The following is a 15858-nucleotide window of genomic DNA, read 5'->3' as shown; positions in this document are numbered from 1 at the left end:
TAATATATGAATTGCTTCTGATGACAGTAAAAAATGATTATTACTCCCCCCTCTATCATAATATATCTTCTCATAATCAGTTTCAGTTTCACACACACAAAAATAAAATTGCTTTCACAAAAGATTGACGACAATCAATACATTATCCATTTAGGTTTTATTAATAAATCTGGTGAGTGTACACATAATTACAATTTTTGTATAGTTTCAGTTAAGTGCCTCAGTTGATCAATGTTTGGCACAATGCCCCTTCTGTTCTACAGCAACAATGTCAAACCGGACATTCATATATTATATGAAGCAGGTCTTATCACAAAATATAGATTACTTTGTTAATTAGCTTTAAAATCTCTTGGCTTGTATTTAGATTTATCTTTATGAGTTACTGCATTAATACCAAAGCATTCTTATGAGAAGACACATAATTTCATCCATCATCATCTGAGTGGAACACAGACTGTATCTCTTTATGTTGTAATTACAATTTTGAACTCCATGCAAACTGGTGGAAAGGTCATTAGTCCAGCGGTGGTCGCTTGCTCTTTTATCTCTCCTGGAAGACAACCTTGTTGGGCAAAACAGATGCATCCCTTGTACGTTGCTGGGGACAACACATTGGGGCAGATGGCCGTTTATTCTGGAGCTCACTGAAACCTCGAGGAGTGCTACAGGGCCCCAGAGACGCAGCACCAACGCCATCTCCTGCAGGGGCAACCACACTGCAATCAGAGCTCACCTCTGGGGAGAGAAGGAAGGATTGCATGGATGCCATCAGGAACAAGTAACTGGAAGTGGGTGGATGCGACTCTTGACTAAATAATAAATTGAGGGTTAGAGAGGAACCTAGTGGAGGTAATGTCCAAAAATAACATGCAGGTTTTTGTAAATAAATAAATCTCAATCCCTAATTTTGCTTTCATATCATAGGCATGGGGTGTTTTTGTGCAATACCTGGGCCATTGATGCCTCTTGTCAGTCAGTGGGACGTAAACCACTCCCATCAAAGCTTTCTTCAGGAAGGTTCCGTCACTCTGTCGATCATACTGCTCTAACACCTGACTGCCACCATCGGGACCCACTGGGAGAACCAGCCGCCCACCTGGCTTCAGCTGCTCCAAGAGCTTTCACAAAAAGTTTAAAAAGGAATTTAACATGAGCAGGTTCAATAAGTTCAAAAGCCAGTTTTCAAGTCACAGTGGAAACACTTTTGGAAATTACTTTAACATTCAGTTCACTACAGAATGGGCCTTTTTTGTGTGGGTGCATAATTAGTCTTATTCTCTTCTATGCTGTTTTCATGCGTAAAAAACATTTGTCCTTACAGCTTTAGGAACAGTAGCTGCAGCAGCACCAACGTGAATCGCATCATACGGTGCTCCGTCTGGGAATCCCAGCCTTCCATCCCCCACTGACAGATGTAAGAATGAGGTTTAGTAGCTGAGCAGTTTGAGGATTTCAAAAGTGAGCTGGTCGGCCTTGACACTGCCTGACTCACCGAGAAGTCTGATACGTCCAGAAGAGAGCAGGTCTGGGTCGTCAGCTTGCACGTTTTTTATTGACATTTGAACCAGTTCATCTATGTGTTCGATACCAACCACTCTTCCACTGGGTCCTGTCTACACACACAGACAGAAAAACACAGTGGTTGCACTCAGTCATGTATTTTTTGTCAACTCACGTGAGGGCAAATCGATTAAATAATACGCTGATTTTAAGAAACATGTCATGTTCATGTAGAACTCACCATTCTTGCGAAGCAGGCAGTGAGGTATCCACTTCCTGATCCCACATCCAGAGCTGACGCCCCTTCTGTTAGTTTTTCACTTAACAGCTCTAAAGCGTGAGCGTGCTGTCAAACCACGTCCCATGGGAAATATTTCAATTAATCGTGTCTGGGAATTATTTCGTTATTTCATATTTCTTCTGAGACTGTATTACTCACCATGTGTGGTGCACTGATAGTCGCTCTGTAACCTGTGATAAAAAAACAACATAACACAGTCACATCTGTGCTCATGACAGAGGATTTACGCTACAGCACAGTGCAGCAGCTCATATGGACAAGCGTGAGTGTTTCAGTGTTTACAGAGTCATTGGAATTGATACCTATGGACTGAGGGGAGTCTGCATAAGGATAGTCTCGAGAGTAGAGTCCTCTGTCTGTGGCCAGCATGGCATCAAATACTGTGTTGCTGCGGATCACACCGTGATCTACAGGAGAAAGGAAGAGGAAACGGCACTGAACATAAACATTTGGAATTAGATTTCCATGTTTGGGAAAAAGAAAAAAAACATCTCTGGACTTTTTAGATGAAAAAATGACAATAAAGAATTACTGTCTATATTTTTCTGAACTCTTGACTAGCTCTGACCCCTAATTTCTAAACAATTTAAAAGGAAAAGACGAAAAGAAGAAATAGAAAAAAGGAGGTTTGGTTCCTTTCCATGCATTCACATATACGATTTTCTAATATGTTAAAATAGCAAATTCCATGTTCAAATTTCCAATTCACATTGCGCAAAAATTCCTTTTCCAAATAAAAAATGGCCAGACTGGCTAAAGTCCTCTGTTTTTCCAGAGTTAAAGTATCTTTACCAGTATCAACATTACTACAGACAGTTTCACCTTTAACGTGTTTCTTCACATTTCGAACTTTTAATCAGAATTGATAAACCCAAACTGATGACTCGAGTCCTTTACCCCTCAGCCTGCTGATGAGCTCTGGATGCGTCTTCCCGCTGGACATCCACGCCATGGTCCGGGACAGCAGCACACCCATAGGGACAGCCACGACTGCCAGGCGCAACGCCAGTCGCATCTCTTACCCTGGGCCCCCCTGCAGCGACATGACGGTCAGACTTCCCTTTGTGCGGGACATTGACATTGTATAGTCTGACTATGATGGCACAGACAGTTCTGATCGTGTGTAACTGGTTTGTTGCTCATCCCCGCAGACTGAAGCAGGGTTATAGAAATGGATCAGCTAGCCAACTTGTAAAAACAAGTTATAAACAAGTGGAAATCGCTGAGTGGCTACAGATGCACACATCGCTTATTAAAACACTCATGAACGACGTAATTCTACAGAGGTCAGGGAGCGTGTTTACCTTCGCCACCGCTTCCTCCTTCCCGCTGACACTTCCTGGTCCCACCCTCAGCAACTGACCAATCAGATGCGGACATTCCCATACCAAGGCGTTCTGAGCCAATCATATCGCACAGCTTGATAACAGGCGGATACAATGTCCAATCGCGTGCATCCCCAATACGGAAGTGGGCTGTCGCTCTAAAAGCTTCTGGATCATGGATGTAGTTAGCTAGCGAGGCTAAATCTTCGACTCCTCACATCAGTGAAGTTAAGAGTTTATCCCTCGGTTGTGTTTCCCAGGTGAGATGTTGAGTAATGAATTGTGGAGATGAGAAGATGTGTATTTGATTAACTGCAGTGACAGCCCGTGAATAACACGTGAAATGTATAAAACAGCAGGTTAGACACCAGTTAGCTCAAATCTGTTGTAGCCTGAATTAAGCTCAGAATTTGGTTTCTCTTGTTGTAAAATATGCATCATTTCCGTCTTTTTATATCAACATATGTGTTGGACGTGGTTGTTTTAATGCGACTGGAAGGCTGCAGATAGAAACATGCTAACCCTAAACTGATGTTGACATCTGTGTTTCCCAGAATGAGCGACGCCTTCGACAGTCAGGAGGTCCGGACCAGCGGGGAGCTGTGGACCGAGATCTGCTCCACTCTGCCGGGGCAGCAGACGGAGGCCGCCCCGGAGGAGGAGAGGAACAACAACATCGAGTTCAATGACTCCTTCCAGCCAGCAGCACCAGTCCCAGTGCAGCTCAATGGTCACATAAATGGGACAAGCATCAGTTCCTCCAGTGCCAAATGGGAACCGATGGAGGATTCTGAGATCTACATAGCTAGTTTAGGTAATGTCCTGCTTCTCTCTGTAACTTTGATTGGCTTTATGGCATCCATCCACCCCATCATACCATCCATCATACATCCTTCATCACTTCATTCAAGATGGGAGATAATTCTTCAATAGTGGCAAATCTGCTCCAATACACACATTTATTTTATACTTGCAGTTTTTGTGCCTTCATCAGAGTAGTACTTGATCAATTATTCATGTTATATATTGACTTATTTAAACTCTTAAAATATCTCTATCAAAATATCATCTTGCATCTTAACTTCAACTTTTCTTTTTACCACTGATAGTTTTTGACTTAACAGCTATGGTGATGTATACATTGCAACATCACATATCACCGTATTAGATGCAAAATAGTAGAAAATGTTTGCAGCAACATTTTATATTGTGGCATGTGTTATTACTATCTGTGTCTTTTGATGGAATTGTGTTGAAAACCAAAACTGCTCCGCACCCTGTTGTGTTTGCACTCTTAATGTTGGAAATTAATTGTTGCCCATTCAAAGATGTCAATTATAACTTTATTGTAAGATGCTAAAAAGTTTGTCGTGCCCACATTTTGCTGCAGAGAATCGTCTGAAGAAGTTAAAGGGCCAAACCAGCGATGTTACCTCCAGGGACATGTTGCGCTCATTGTCTCAGGCTAAGAAAGAATGTTGGGATAGATTCCTGCACGACGCCCAGACCTCAGAGCTTTTTCAAGGTGGTGACTTGGATGAGAGGTAAGACATGGACTTAATGTAAAACATCATCTTGGTGGAGGAGTGTTTTGCAATTTATCTACTACTCTATTAAATCCAATTTGCTGCATGAGAAATAATGTGATGCAGCTACACACTGGTCTAGACTGTTGCAAGGCTAACAAATGCCTCCCAGGCAATAGAGAGCTTTAGAGAGACCTCTAGTCATCTTAAAACCCTTTACTTTTTGTGCACCTCCCTTCTGCAGTGCCCTTGAATACTTTAAGAGGTGGTTGATTCCTGAGAAGGTGGCCATCAGCGCAGAGGAGCTGGAATATCTTCTGAGACCATCCCATAATAATGACCCGGCCGGACCAAACCAAACACAAAATGCAGAGGAGACAGAGGAAGAGACACACAACTCTGAGGAAGATGACGCTCACAGTCCAGAGAAATGAGTGTGTTCAAATAAAAGAACTAATCTGGAGTGTATACAGTAAGGAGGAGCTTTTCAAGCTGCGTTATGTCATATTGCTGTTTTTGGCCCAAGCTTTTGTTATTCGTGGTCAAAGAGGTAATCACAGGCATTCATCATCCTCTGTATCCCCAGCAACTGCATTATTCAGTCATGTCTTTTCTTTCCTTTGCTGTTCATCCCTTTGACTTGTCACCTAGCAGCACATTTAATATCTCGTCTGTGTAATACATCCTACTTTACTATAATTCTCAACATGAATTGCTCGTTACCTTAGACAAACATGCAAACGTTCCAGTATCATATTGTAAATAAGACTCATATAACATAAGCAGTGCATTATCTTTCAGAAACAATATTTTATGTGTTTAAAATTGTGACAACTAAAGTAGGAATACTCTTGTGATATGATCCTGAATATACTGTAACATATTGTGTAACATCTTTATTTTTGCCATTGAATTTACATATGATGTTTTACCCTTGTCTCAATAAAAAGAGTAGAATTTATTCTGTTTTTCTGTCTGATTGTTGTGAGCAGGAACAGATACACTGTTTTATTTAGCCCAACAACTGAAGTACAACTGAAATGCAAAAACTCTGAACTGAATTTTGTGTGTGCATGTGTGAATTTATTCTATTCTAGTGAGGCCCAAATTGAGATTGAGACTATGGGAATAAGGACATGTTGGCAAAGTATGCACAGTTGCAATTAGAGGTTTAGTTGCCCTGGGCAGGGTTAGGGGCTGTGGAATGCATTGTGTGAATGAGATGTAAAAATGTGTGATTAAGTATGTTGAAGGTAATGAGAGAGGGTTTTAGAGAGGGACTTATTTCTGACTAGTATCTTTAGGTGGCAGCAAAGAACCCTATTTTATTCATCTACAAAGTGTCATAGATTACCATGTCACATATTGGGCAAAAAGTACTTTTAATACCCTCATTTATCTGGCTTTTGAGACTACAGCATTTTAGGAAAGTTATGAACTGTTATAAACTGTTCTGTTTTCAGTTTGTGAGATTGTGAGAAAAGAATTAAACATTACATTTTACATTTCATGTACTAAACTCTCTCAAAGGCTGAATATATTAGCGATAAAATGAGAAAGACACCTTTCCGTATGATGTGATACATTTAAATATAATGACAAACTAAAACTTACAAAATGAGTTTAAAAAGGCAAAATATATTGCACAGATGTTGTATTGGGCTACAATAATTTTAACTGAATGTAACTCATGACATATATTCTACTATATTTTGAGTGTTTGAATTTAATGTAATTCTTCATGAAATCAATTTGGTGTGTGAAAATCTTCATGCTCATCTGAATCTGAAATGCTGTGGCATGAGTGCTGACAGGAACTAGAAGGAGAGATCATATTACTCTGTCTTAGCTTCTCTGCACTGGATCGCTGTATAATTCAGAATAGAAATCAAGATCCTGCTCCTCACATTTAAAGCCCTTAACACTCAAGCCCCTTCATATATCAAAGAGCTCATAACACCATATTATCCAAATAGATAACTTTGCTCCCAAAACACAGGCTCTCTTGTGGTTCCAAGAGTCTGTAAGAGTAGAACAGGAGGTGGAGCATTCAGCTCCCAGGCTTCTCTCCTGGAGGAGCAACAACTATTGCTATTATTATATATAACAACAATACTTATTACTAATTCATTATTATATGAATTGTTGCTGCCTTCATTAATAATCAATAACTTCTTTACACTTTTATTGTTTACATTTGAACTAGTCAGAGCTGATAGCTGATGGTGCTCCAGTGTTCCCGGTCTCTCTCGCTTCTCTCTCCCCCTCCCCACAATCTCTCTCTTTTCTCTCCCCTCTTTTCCACCCATCTCTCCTCTCCTCCCCATTTTTCTCTGCTCACCCCAACTGGTCAAGGGAGATGACCATATGACCATGTCCATATTGAGCCTGGTTCTGCTGGAGGTTTCTTCCTGTTAACAAGGGAGTTTTTTCTCTGCACAGTCGCCAAAGTGCTGCTCATTGTGGGTACTGTTGGGTTTCTCTATATTAAATACGATTTTAAGGTCTTGACCTTCTATGTAAAGTGCCTTGAGATAATGTATATTATGATTTGGTGGTATACAAATAAAATTGAATTGAATTGAATCACAGCAGAAACGGCTTCATATTGTTCATCAATTTTAATTGTGGTCCTTGACATGAAGACCTGTGGAGACCTCCTGATTAACATCCTGTTGATCTGTTGGAACACGGACGACTGACAGTGTGAAATCAAATTAGTGCAGCAAAACTGAAAGTGTTCGTCCCTTTAACTTCTAGTGGACAATATTCTGCCAGACATTATACAGTGGGCTGTTTTCCACATATTCCAGAGTGTCTTTATTACACTTACTATATCTGTCGGAATAGTAATTGATTTGCCATCACTCTCTCACAGAGCCTTGGCTCGTGATAATAGATTGGACTGGGATCACAGATAACAGTGTGAGGCCCCGGATGACAGGAAATTAAAATTTGATTGGCACTGATCTGCGTTTAACATTTAATTTCCATCTCCGGAAGGTGTTAATGAAGAAATCCACCTGTGACGTCCCCTGATAATTTTCCCCCCAACCATTTAACACAAGTATCATCTCGGTAAAAAAAGGAGAAATGATTTAACTTAAAATCATAATCTTTTTTATATTTATGGAGTTCCCAATAAAAAATTATATATCTATCATTACTTTCAATAAAAAACTACAAATGACAGCACTAAGACTGATTCCCTTAACAGACAGGCAGGAGGGACGGTAGGTGGGAAGGAAGGAAAGAAAGATGGAAAGAAAGAAAATGGGTCATAAACCCTGTCTCCTCCATGTTAATGGATAGGGGCGTGAACCAAACTTAAAAGGCTAATGTCAAATTGAAGGTAGTTCTTAACACAGGGATGAATGATCAATTCTTAATTTATCAGGTAAATTTGGTTTTGATTAATTTATTAATGCTATGAAAATAGGTGAAAATGTCCTGATTGACAGCCGAGACTAATTTGTGAGCTTGTGTGTATCTGTGAAACCTCAATATCGTGGCTCCACTCCACAACCACTATGCTATGCCATCAAAAGTGCAGAATGGCAGCACCCATATCCAGGACATTTTGGCTCCATTTTGGTACGATGGGAGGAAGTAGAGACTACATTAAATGCATTGAACATTATTTGTTATAAACTCGAACTAAATCCTTACTTATTTGCCATCCAGTTCATGCAAATCTTCATTACCCTCAGACTTAGCCCTCGCTTCCCTTCAAGTAGTCCTATGCTAATGAATCCTGCCCTGGTTCCCCATTTGCAGACACTCAATTGATGAATCACATGGCCGGGCTGGTTTTGGGCAGCTCTTGTACCAAGACTCACAATTTTCAAATTAGGGTTAGTTCTATGAATATTAAAGATGTGTACCACTGGAGAGCAAACATGGCTCATCCTTTAATAGTTCAATTTCTGCTCCGCTCCCTGATGCTGGTTTCTGGATTTGTTAACAAAGGTGGCTGCAACGTGAAAAATCTCACAGCAGGAGATGAGACATTCAAAACAATTCAGAGAAGGTGAGGGCACACCCTCTTCAAGATAATCGTTTGTGATGTGTTTTCCCCATCATCTGACATTTTGTCAAAGTCACTTGAGAAACCTGCTTTATGATACATTTGGGAGAACAAGTGACAATATATGAGAGATAATATCACAAAATGTGTCAGTATTGCTTTTAACTGACTACATTAAACCACAGACACATTACAAGTCCCAACAGGGCAATTACAGTGAGTCCAGGGCAGATAAAAAAACCATAAAAGTAAGAACAAGGTCATTATAAATTCACTATTTATTACCAGATTGTCCCTTAAGTGCCCAAGAGGAATATCATGGGAGATTATAATAATTGTTCATTGGAGTGATACATGAGATTGACATGACAAGACAGGTTACTTTCTTTTTGGCTAAGTGGACTGGAGGTGAGTCACTCATGTGAGCATGTAGTGTTCGAGAGAGAGAGAGAGAAGAGAGAGAGAGCACATCTCTTTTTTCTGAAGCATAGGGAGCTGCGATGAGGAGGTGAGGCTGCACATCAGACAGAGGACACTAACAGAGGCTGGACCGTCAATTTGCCAAAATCTAAGAGACATCTGATTTCTATAAGAGGTACTTTTTTTTTCCAATGGCACTTGAAAATTTTGCATGATATTCATTAGAGACCAAAACTGTTCTTATAATAAGTTTAAGATTGGCAGATATATTTGTCAGGGAATTGTTATTTATCCACTGTTTAATACCTTTAATATGAATCATACACAATATTAAATGTATTATAAGCTGAATAATGAACAAATTCCCTGACAATGTTAGAATCATTATTATTTTTTATCTTAGTCGATAAGTCATTGTTGTGTGAGCTGTGCAATTTCCTCATCAGTGTGGAATCCAGGTATAATTTCACTTAATCAACAAGTCGTTTTAGGCAAACTCAGATAATTTATTAAAAGACATAAAATTATAATAATGATGAGGTCAGGAGGTCTCGTTCAGTCAAAGTAAGTCATTAATAATGCAACTACTTTACAATAGGTCAAGGACCCTTTTAATTTTGAGGGGAATACGACTATTCGGACTGAATATGCCTTTAATATATAAATAATATATTATTTTCCTCTCGCTGTGTTTCTTTTAATAGTTTTGTAGACACAGTGTGATTCTTTGCTTTTTTATGAAGGAAACTGACAAAACTAACATACACTGTAGCCAGTGAGTGATTAAATGATGCTCAGTCCAAACTACACCAATAGTTCTTATTATTATTTTGAATAATAATAATAATTATTGCAAATTGAAAGAGCCGTTCAAGTGCTCCCGCTGCTTTGTGCTTTTTCAGTTAATGAATCAAATGTTCAGAGTCACAAAGGCCGTGGGGAAAACAAACCTCTTTACAGCCTCTCAGCAAACAGTGGAATAAGTCAGGATTGATTCACATTTTCATGATGATATGATTGTACAGTTCCAGCTAACAACCAAATTATTGACTTCATTGGAAAATCAAAGTAAAAGTGAAGCTCAGTGGATCGGATGAGTGCTGTTACATTCTCAACAAACAGAAACCAACATAAGGGAGTCATGATAAACCATGATCTCTCTCCAGCGGTACACATCGTTAATATTCATGACACTAAATATGAAGATGAGACAGAGAACAGATGAGATGGATGAAACTGGATGTGTTAGTACAGAGAGCGAGACACTTGCCCGTCATCAATTTTTAAATCAGACTGATTCACTGTTGAGAGTTTTGATGATGGCCACTAATTGGTCTGTTCAGATGAGACTCAACTTTTATGTCTATATCTGGGTCATTATGTTAATATGTCTGATATATGTGAATTATGCAACAGGTAATTTAATACGATCTCATAATAAGAGATAATAATTGTTATCTGTTCTGAGTTCTGCAGCTATGGACTTGGATCAGTTCCTGAACCAATCGAGGGTGAACTCAGCTACTCCTTCTTCATCTCCATCCATATCTGACACCTTTTCCTCCTCTTGCTGCAACTCATCGAGCCCCCTCTTCTCCACCTCCCTGTTCTCACCTCCTTCCTTTTCTGGCCTGGACCTCCTGTTCGACCTGAAGCTCCTCTTCATCCCTCTCTATGCCGCTGTGGTCCTGATCGCCTTTACCGGCAACCTCCTCCTGCTTTTTCTCATGTGGTACAACAAGAAAAGACACAACACAACAAACTTCCTCATCAGCAACCTGGCGCTCGTCGACCTGCTCATGTGCATCTTCTGTGTCCCTTTGACGGCATCCTATGCTTTTGACAAGCGTGGATGGGTATTTGGACCCCGCATGTGTCATTTTGTCACCATCATGCAGTCTGCTGCAGTCTATGCAGCGGTCCTGTCCCTCATGGCCATTGCAGTCGATCGTTACGTCGTTGTGGCTTACCCCATTCGCAGAAGAGCAGGTTGCCTGTTCTGCTGGGGTCTGGTGGTCCTAATCTGGCTGTCCTCTCTGGCTTTATCAATACCTACAGCGCTGCACATCGTCTACCTGGACCTGCGGGCTGCAGGCCTGCAGATGGCTGTGTGTGAGGAATTCTGGGATGGCCAGGAGAGAGGTCGTCTAATCTACTCCTGTTTCAGTCTCTTCTTCTCCTACTTCGTCCCGCTGGCTGCTGTTTCTATTTCTTACTCTGCCATATCCTATCAGCTGAAGCAGAGGACCACATCTAGCTTGACAGCATGTCCAGAACTGAGGTCTGCCCGGGCAGTGTGGAGTAAACGGAGAAGGAAGACCTTCTGCCTGCTACTGGTGTCAGTCCTCTGTTTCGCCTTTTCATGGCTCCCATTACAGGTACACCAGTCTAATGAGAGATTTACTCACACTCAGTTTTCTGCCAAGACTTTGGTTTTGATTGATACCAATCACATATGTGTAGCTAAATATGCAGCACTAACTAGAACCAGCAGTGAATAAGCATAGCTTAGCATAAACATGGGTAGCCTTGCTCGGTCCAGAGGTTACAACAACAATCTGCACCTCTGAAGCTCACAAATTAAGATGTTATATCTCTTCCCACCAGGAGTCAGTCTCAACTGTCACTGATGATGTTTGTGGAAAATGTGCACTTTATCATACATCTGTGTGTTAAGAACGACCTAAAATGATATAAAACCATTCTCTAGTGTGTCCATGTCCCATCCACTAATGTGGAGGAGGCAGGTCTAATCCCCTGTACTGCAGACAGCCAATAGGTGGCAAACAAGACATTTTGGCTTCACATTTGGGAGCAGGCTTGCCATCGATAGAGTCTATGGTGGAAACAACCAGCCTGTTTTCTTTGAAGAGTGAGGCTAGCTGTTTTCCCTGTTGTTCTTTAGCCACTGTTTTTTAGCTAAGCTAACTGGCTATTAAACATGTTGTTTCTTTTGGACAGAACCAGGCTAACTAGCTGTTAGCTGACTGTAACTATATTTTTTTTCTCATTTCTTCACCAGCATGAAGATAACAGAGGTGTCCTTTACATGTAGGAATTAACCCAAAATCTCCAAAGAGAACTAACTATACCAAATCACCACTGTTACAGACTAAATCAGTAGCCTTTTGCTAACTTTAGCACTGTTGTTAGCACGTTATTGTTAGCTCCTTAGACAATGAAACCACCAAAAACTGTTGCAAATCTTGATTTATGAACTGCACCTTGAATGGATGATTGCAGTAACAGATGATCTTTGCAGGTGGTGAATCTGATCCGTGACCTGGACACAGACTTCTCCATTTTGGGGAAGAACTACGTAAACGTCATCCAGGTGTCGAGTCACCTGTTTGCCATGAGCTCCACTTGCTACAACCCTTTTATCTACGCTTCACTACACAACAAGTTCCTGTCGTACCTGTGTCGCCACTTCCTGTTCTGGAGGAGGGGTTGCGGAAAGGAGCAGGGTCAAGGGTCGAAAATGTCTAAAGTGCCACGTCTTCACACCTCCACCATTGTGGCAGATTTACCAGGTGCTGTTGCAAGTAACATTGCTCCTCAAGATAACTATGCTTAAGTCTACAGTCAATCATAGTCACGAATGGAAAACACAATGGCTCTGTCTATCAGAGGGAATTTTATACAGGTGGAAAAACCCCAGCCGGCTTTGTTGATGTTCACAGTTACACGCTGCATCTGTTGCACTCTGTTCGTCCTAAGAGAGGGATCCCTCACATGTAACTCTCCCTGAAGTTTCTGTGTTTTCCCCCTGTTAATCCTTGGGTAGTTTTTCTTACTCTTGTTGAAGAGTTAAGGACAGAGGATGTTGTAGCTTGTTAAACCCCATGAGACAAATTGTGATCTGTGAATATGGACTTTACAAATAACATTTGACTGAATAATGATTGATTTGGTTTGTGACGACTTTTGATCTGTGGGTAATTATGCTCTTAACATCCATATAACATGCTACTGTGAGCTTAAAATGTACTTTAGACAGTAAGTTTGCTCTATAAACCAGTGGAACGTCATAGTTTTTCATAAATATACTGTACATATTAATGTTCTTGTGCATTCATAATTCCGTATGTATATAAACTGTGTTCTTTTTTATGTATTGTTTTGTCCAACTTTTCACTTTATTTTTATCCAACAGTATTCTGTTACTTATACATGTGTTTTTCATGTCCAATATAAGATTTATTTTGTTGCATTCCACTTGATAAACAAATTTATTTAAATTATTTTTACCAATAATGGTTGAGGAATTAAAATGTGTTTCTGATGTGCAGTTTGGCTTTTAATCATGAAATCAATTCTTTCTGCTGCAGCTGTGACATTTGATGAAAACAATACAATATGCAAAATCTGCAGAGTTGTGTGTCAAATGTCAACCCATCATAATCATAACCCATCATCATTTAATATGTAGAAATTTAGTGAATAAACCCGAGAGGTAGTTTAATGCATAAATAAATAAAAAGGTTTATAACTTCATGACACCATGCCCTGTCATCTGTGTGCAGAAGGACTGCTTTGTGCTCGTTTTGAATTTTATTGCCGATACTCGGTACGAGAAACAGAAGTTTGAAAACAAAACTTTAGCAGTAAAGTTTTAAATTTCTGCTGATAGACTTTCTCAAATTGATTGATTCAATCTTTTTCCTGGTCAACACAAGTTAACACAGGGTCAACAGTGCAATGAAAGGTGTTGGACAGGAGGTAACAGGCCAGCTCATCATTGAAATAATTAAATTAAAATAAAGCAAGGTAGAAAGCTTCATATAAAAAAACATGAATACAATACATTGCTAAAACTGTATATATTTAAAGGTGCAGTATGACACTCAAGAATAGAGACGAGTGAGATAAAAATAGAAAGAAAGAAAGAAAAGTGCAAACAGGCAAGTAAACAGATGTGCAGATGGTTGTTAGTCATGAGTTGACTAAAAGTTTAGAAACTTGATGGCCTTGTGATAGACACTGTTCTGCTCCTGTAATGTTTGCCAGATGGTAAAAGAGAGAACAGTCAGGTAACAGTAGGTAAAACATGCATCACTCGTGTGACTAGTGACAATTTTGGCCTTTAAGCATTTTTAGCCTCACTAGTCACTCTAGCCAGGTGTGTGAAGATGTGTTGTGCTGCCTTTCCCACTATCTGTAGTGATTTGCAATACATTTTATATGACAAAGGGTATGCATAGCTGTGCTAACGTATGTCTACTAATTACCCTAACCCATTATACACAAATAAATAGGATTTAATAGACAATTAATTAATTACGGAAGCCCTAAAGGGTCATACATACATACATTTTATTCCACCCGTTTTCCCGTGATAACGAGATATTTTTCTCGTTATCACGGGAAAACAGAAGGATTATCTCGTTATCACGAGAAAACGATCTTTGTTACATCGAGATAACGAGATAATAATAAAAAAATCGATGGCCGTTCTCGGCTTCTGTAGTCTTCTCAGATGACGCACACTAATGTGTACATTATCTATAGCAAGTCATAAAGCTATTTCAGAATGTGTCAGGCCTTGATTGAAGAGATATGTGATGCGGTGATCGGTATTCTCCTGCTCCTCTGACATTGCTACACTAAATGATGTTTCCTGCAATGATTTAATACGTTTTGTTTTCTCGAGATCTCAAATTAATTATCTCGTTATCACGGGAAAACGGAGGAAAATTATCTCGTTATCACGGGAAAACGGGTGGAATAAAATGTATGTATGTATGACCCTTTAGGGCTTCCGTAATTAATAACTAGGAAGTAAAACGATATATGATTTTGAACAAATCGACTGAAATCCAACCAACAACTGTTTATCTTAATAAGACAAAATAAAACATCAGGGTATGCTGGTTTAAATATTGTCCTTACACTCTACTATTATTGATTCAGCTCAGGGCTCATGAGAAATGAGTCACTGTGCAGTCCAGTGAGAGATTCACCATTACAGGGTTTCTCAGTATTTTCTGACTAGGTGCTGAAGTTGTCATGACTCCAGCCATTACAACAGTCAGACTGTAACAAGGTGTAAAAGTGAGTATAGCATTCATCTGTAAGTGGAGCTCCATTGATTGTATTTTTAGATACTCTGCTGTATTCAACTTCGGTAAGGAGATTATGTTTCACACCATTTGTTTGTTTGGAAACAAGATTGCATAAAAACAACTGAGTGGATTTCCACAAAACTTGGTGGAAGAATGGGCCGAAGAAGAAAGAAGTTTTTATGTAATAATTATTGCTGATAAAAGAGGACAAATGTTTAAAAGACGTCTTGTTTTGTAAGATCTTTTGAAAACATTTATTTCACTGGTGCTCCGGGGAAAAAAGAACAATCAGACTATTTTATCTGTTGATGCACCATTGATTCCCATTAATGTGCAATTATATCAAAGTTAATTACGTTGGTTGATATCTGCAAAAGGAACACTTATTAAAAAAAATGTTTGTTTGTGTGCAGAGATGTCAATTTATTTCTTTTATCAAGAAGTTAAAAAGCTAAGTGGTGTCTTTTGAGAGTTTTCCAATGCTTCCCATTAAGACTGTCTTTCTTGATCTTATTTCCTCAGCTACAAAAATGTAGCATCTGAAAGGCCCAATATTTTACAAACCTAAACCTAACCTTTGTCGACCTGGTCACAGAAAATGAAGTACATTCTTTAGCAGCTGATAGTTGGGAGATCAACATATACAGGAATGAGCTTATACAGTCTATGGACGGAGAGACTGCTTGTTGGA

General features: G+C 39.6%; 3 protein-coding genes across 5 annotated transcripts; 2 read left to right on the top strand and 1 right to left on the bottom strand.

Annotated features, from left to right (window-relative positions):
* Window positions 1-138: 138 nt before the first annotated feature.
* On the bottom strand, window positions 139-3267 carry pcmtl (l-isoaspartyl protein carboxyl methyltransferase, like). 3 transcript variants are annotated; one of them, XM_020085018.2, is made up of 9 exons: window positions 3109-3267; window positions 2702-2837; window positions 2107-2211; window positions 1943-1974; window positions 1745-1849; window positions 1496-1616; window positions 1323-1408; window positions 952-1121; window positions 139-738 (listed from the first exon to the last, which is right to left on the bottom strand). In XM_020085018.2, the coding sequence occupies exons 2-9, from the start codon at window positions 2817-2819 to the stop codon at window positions 726-728; spliced, it is 750 nt and encodes a 249-aa protein (XP_019940577.1). In that variant the 5' UTR covers window positions 2820-2837; window positions 3109-3267; the 3' UTR covers window positions 139-725. The 3 variants fall into 3 exon arrangements, with proteins under 3 accessions (XP_019940577.1, XP_019940573.1, XP_019940574.1); XM_020085014.2 differs by having other exon boundaries at window positions 139-702; XM_020085015.2 differs by lacking the exon at window positions 3109-3267 and having other exon boundaries at window positions 139-702; window positions 2702-3102.
* On the top strand, window positions 3256-5616 carry ccdc32 (coiled-coil domain containing 32). Its single transcript, XM_020085019.2, has 4 exons — window positions 3256-3389; window positions 3684-3943; window positions 4520-4673; window positions 4900-5616. Exons 2-4 carry the CDS (start codon window positions 3685-3687, stop codon window positions 5087-5089), a joined length of 603 nt encoding a protein of 200 aa, XP_019940578.1. The 5' UTR covers window positions 3256-3389; window position 3684; the 3' UTR covers window positions 5090-5616.
* Window positions 5617-9179: 3563 nt separating this feature from the next.
* On the top strand, window positions 9180-12679 carry prlh2r (prolactin releasing hormone 2 receptor). Its single transcript, XM_020084737.2, has 3 exons — window positions 9180-9277; window positions 10579-11480; window positions 12365-12679. The coding sequence occupies exons 2-3, from the start codon at window positions 10581-10583 to the stop codon at window positions 12677-12679; spliced, it is 1215 nt and encodes a 404-aa protein (XP_019940296.1). The 5' UTR covers window positions 9180-9277; window positions 10579-10580.
* Window positions 12680-15858: the final 3179 nt, after the last annotated feature.

This window comes from Paralichthys olivaceus, chromosome 12 (assembly GCF_024713975.1).
Source record: "Paralichthys olivaceus isolate ysfri-2021 chromosome 12, ASM2471397v2, whole genome shotgun sequence".
Taxonomy (NCBI): domain Eukaryota; kingdom Metazoa; phylum Chordata; class Actinopteri; order Pleuronectiformes; family Paralichthyidae; genus Paralichthys; species Paralichthys olivaceus.
The sequence above is the reverse complement of the archived record's forward strand: the minus strand, read 5'-3'. Positions and strand labels throughout refer to the sequence as shown.

Coding starts and splice junctions, on each gene's coding strand:
- ccdc32 (XM_020085019.2), top strand. CDS start 3,685: ATGAGCGACGCCTTCGACAGTCAGGAGGTCCGGACCAGCGGGGAGCTG. Junction 3,944..4,519: donor GATCTACATAGCTAGTTTAG/GTAATGTCCTGC, acceptor ATTTTGCTGCAG/AGAATCGTCTGAAGAAGTTA. Junction 4,674..4,899: donor GGTGGTGACTTGGATGAGAG/GTAAGACATGGA, acceptor TCCCTTCTGCAG/TGCCCTTGAATACTTTAAGA.
- pcmtl (XM_020085014.2), bottom strand. CDS start 2,819: ATGCGACTGGCGTTGCGCCTGGCAGTCGTGGCTGTCCCTATGGGTGTG. Junction 1,975..2,106: donor AGACTCCCCTCAGTCCATAG/GTATCAATTCCA, acceptor TTTTTATCACAG/GTTACAGAGCGACTATCAGT. Junction 1,122..1,322: donor CAGCTACTGTTCCTAAAGCT/GTAAGGACAAAT, acceptor TTTTTGTGAAAG/CTCTTGGAGCAGCTGAAGCC.
- prlh2r (XM_020084737.2), top strand. CDS start 10,581: ATGGACTTGGATCAGTTCCTGAACCAATCGAGGGTGAACTCAGCTACT. Junction 11,481..12,364: donor TTTCATGGCTCCCATTACAG/GTACACCAGTCT, acceptor TGATCTTTGCAG/GTGGTGAATCTGATCCGTGA.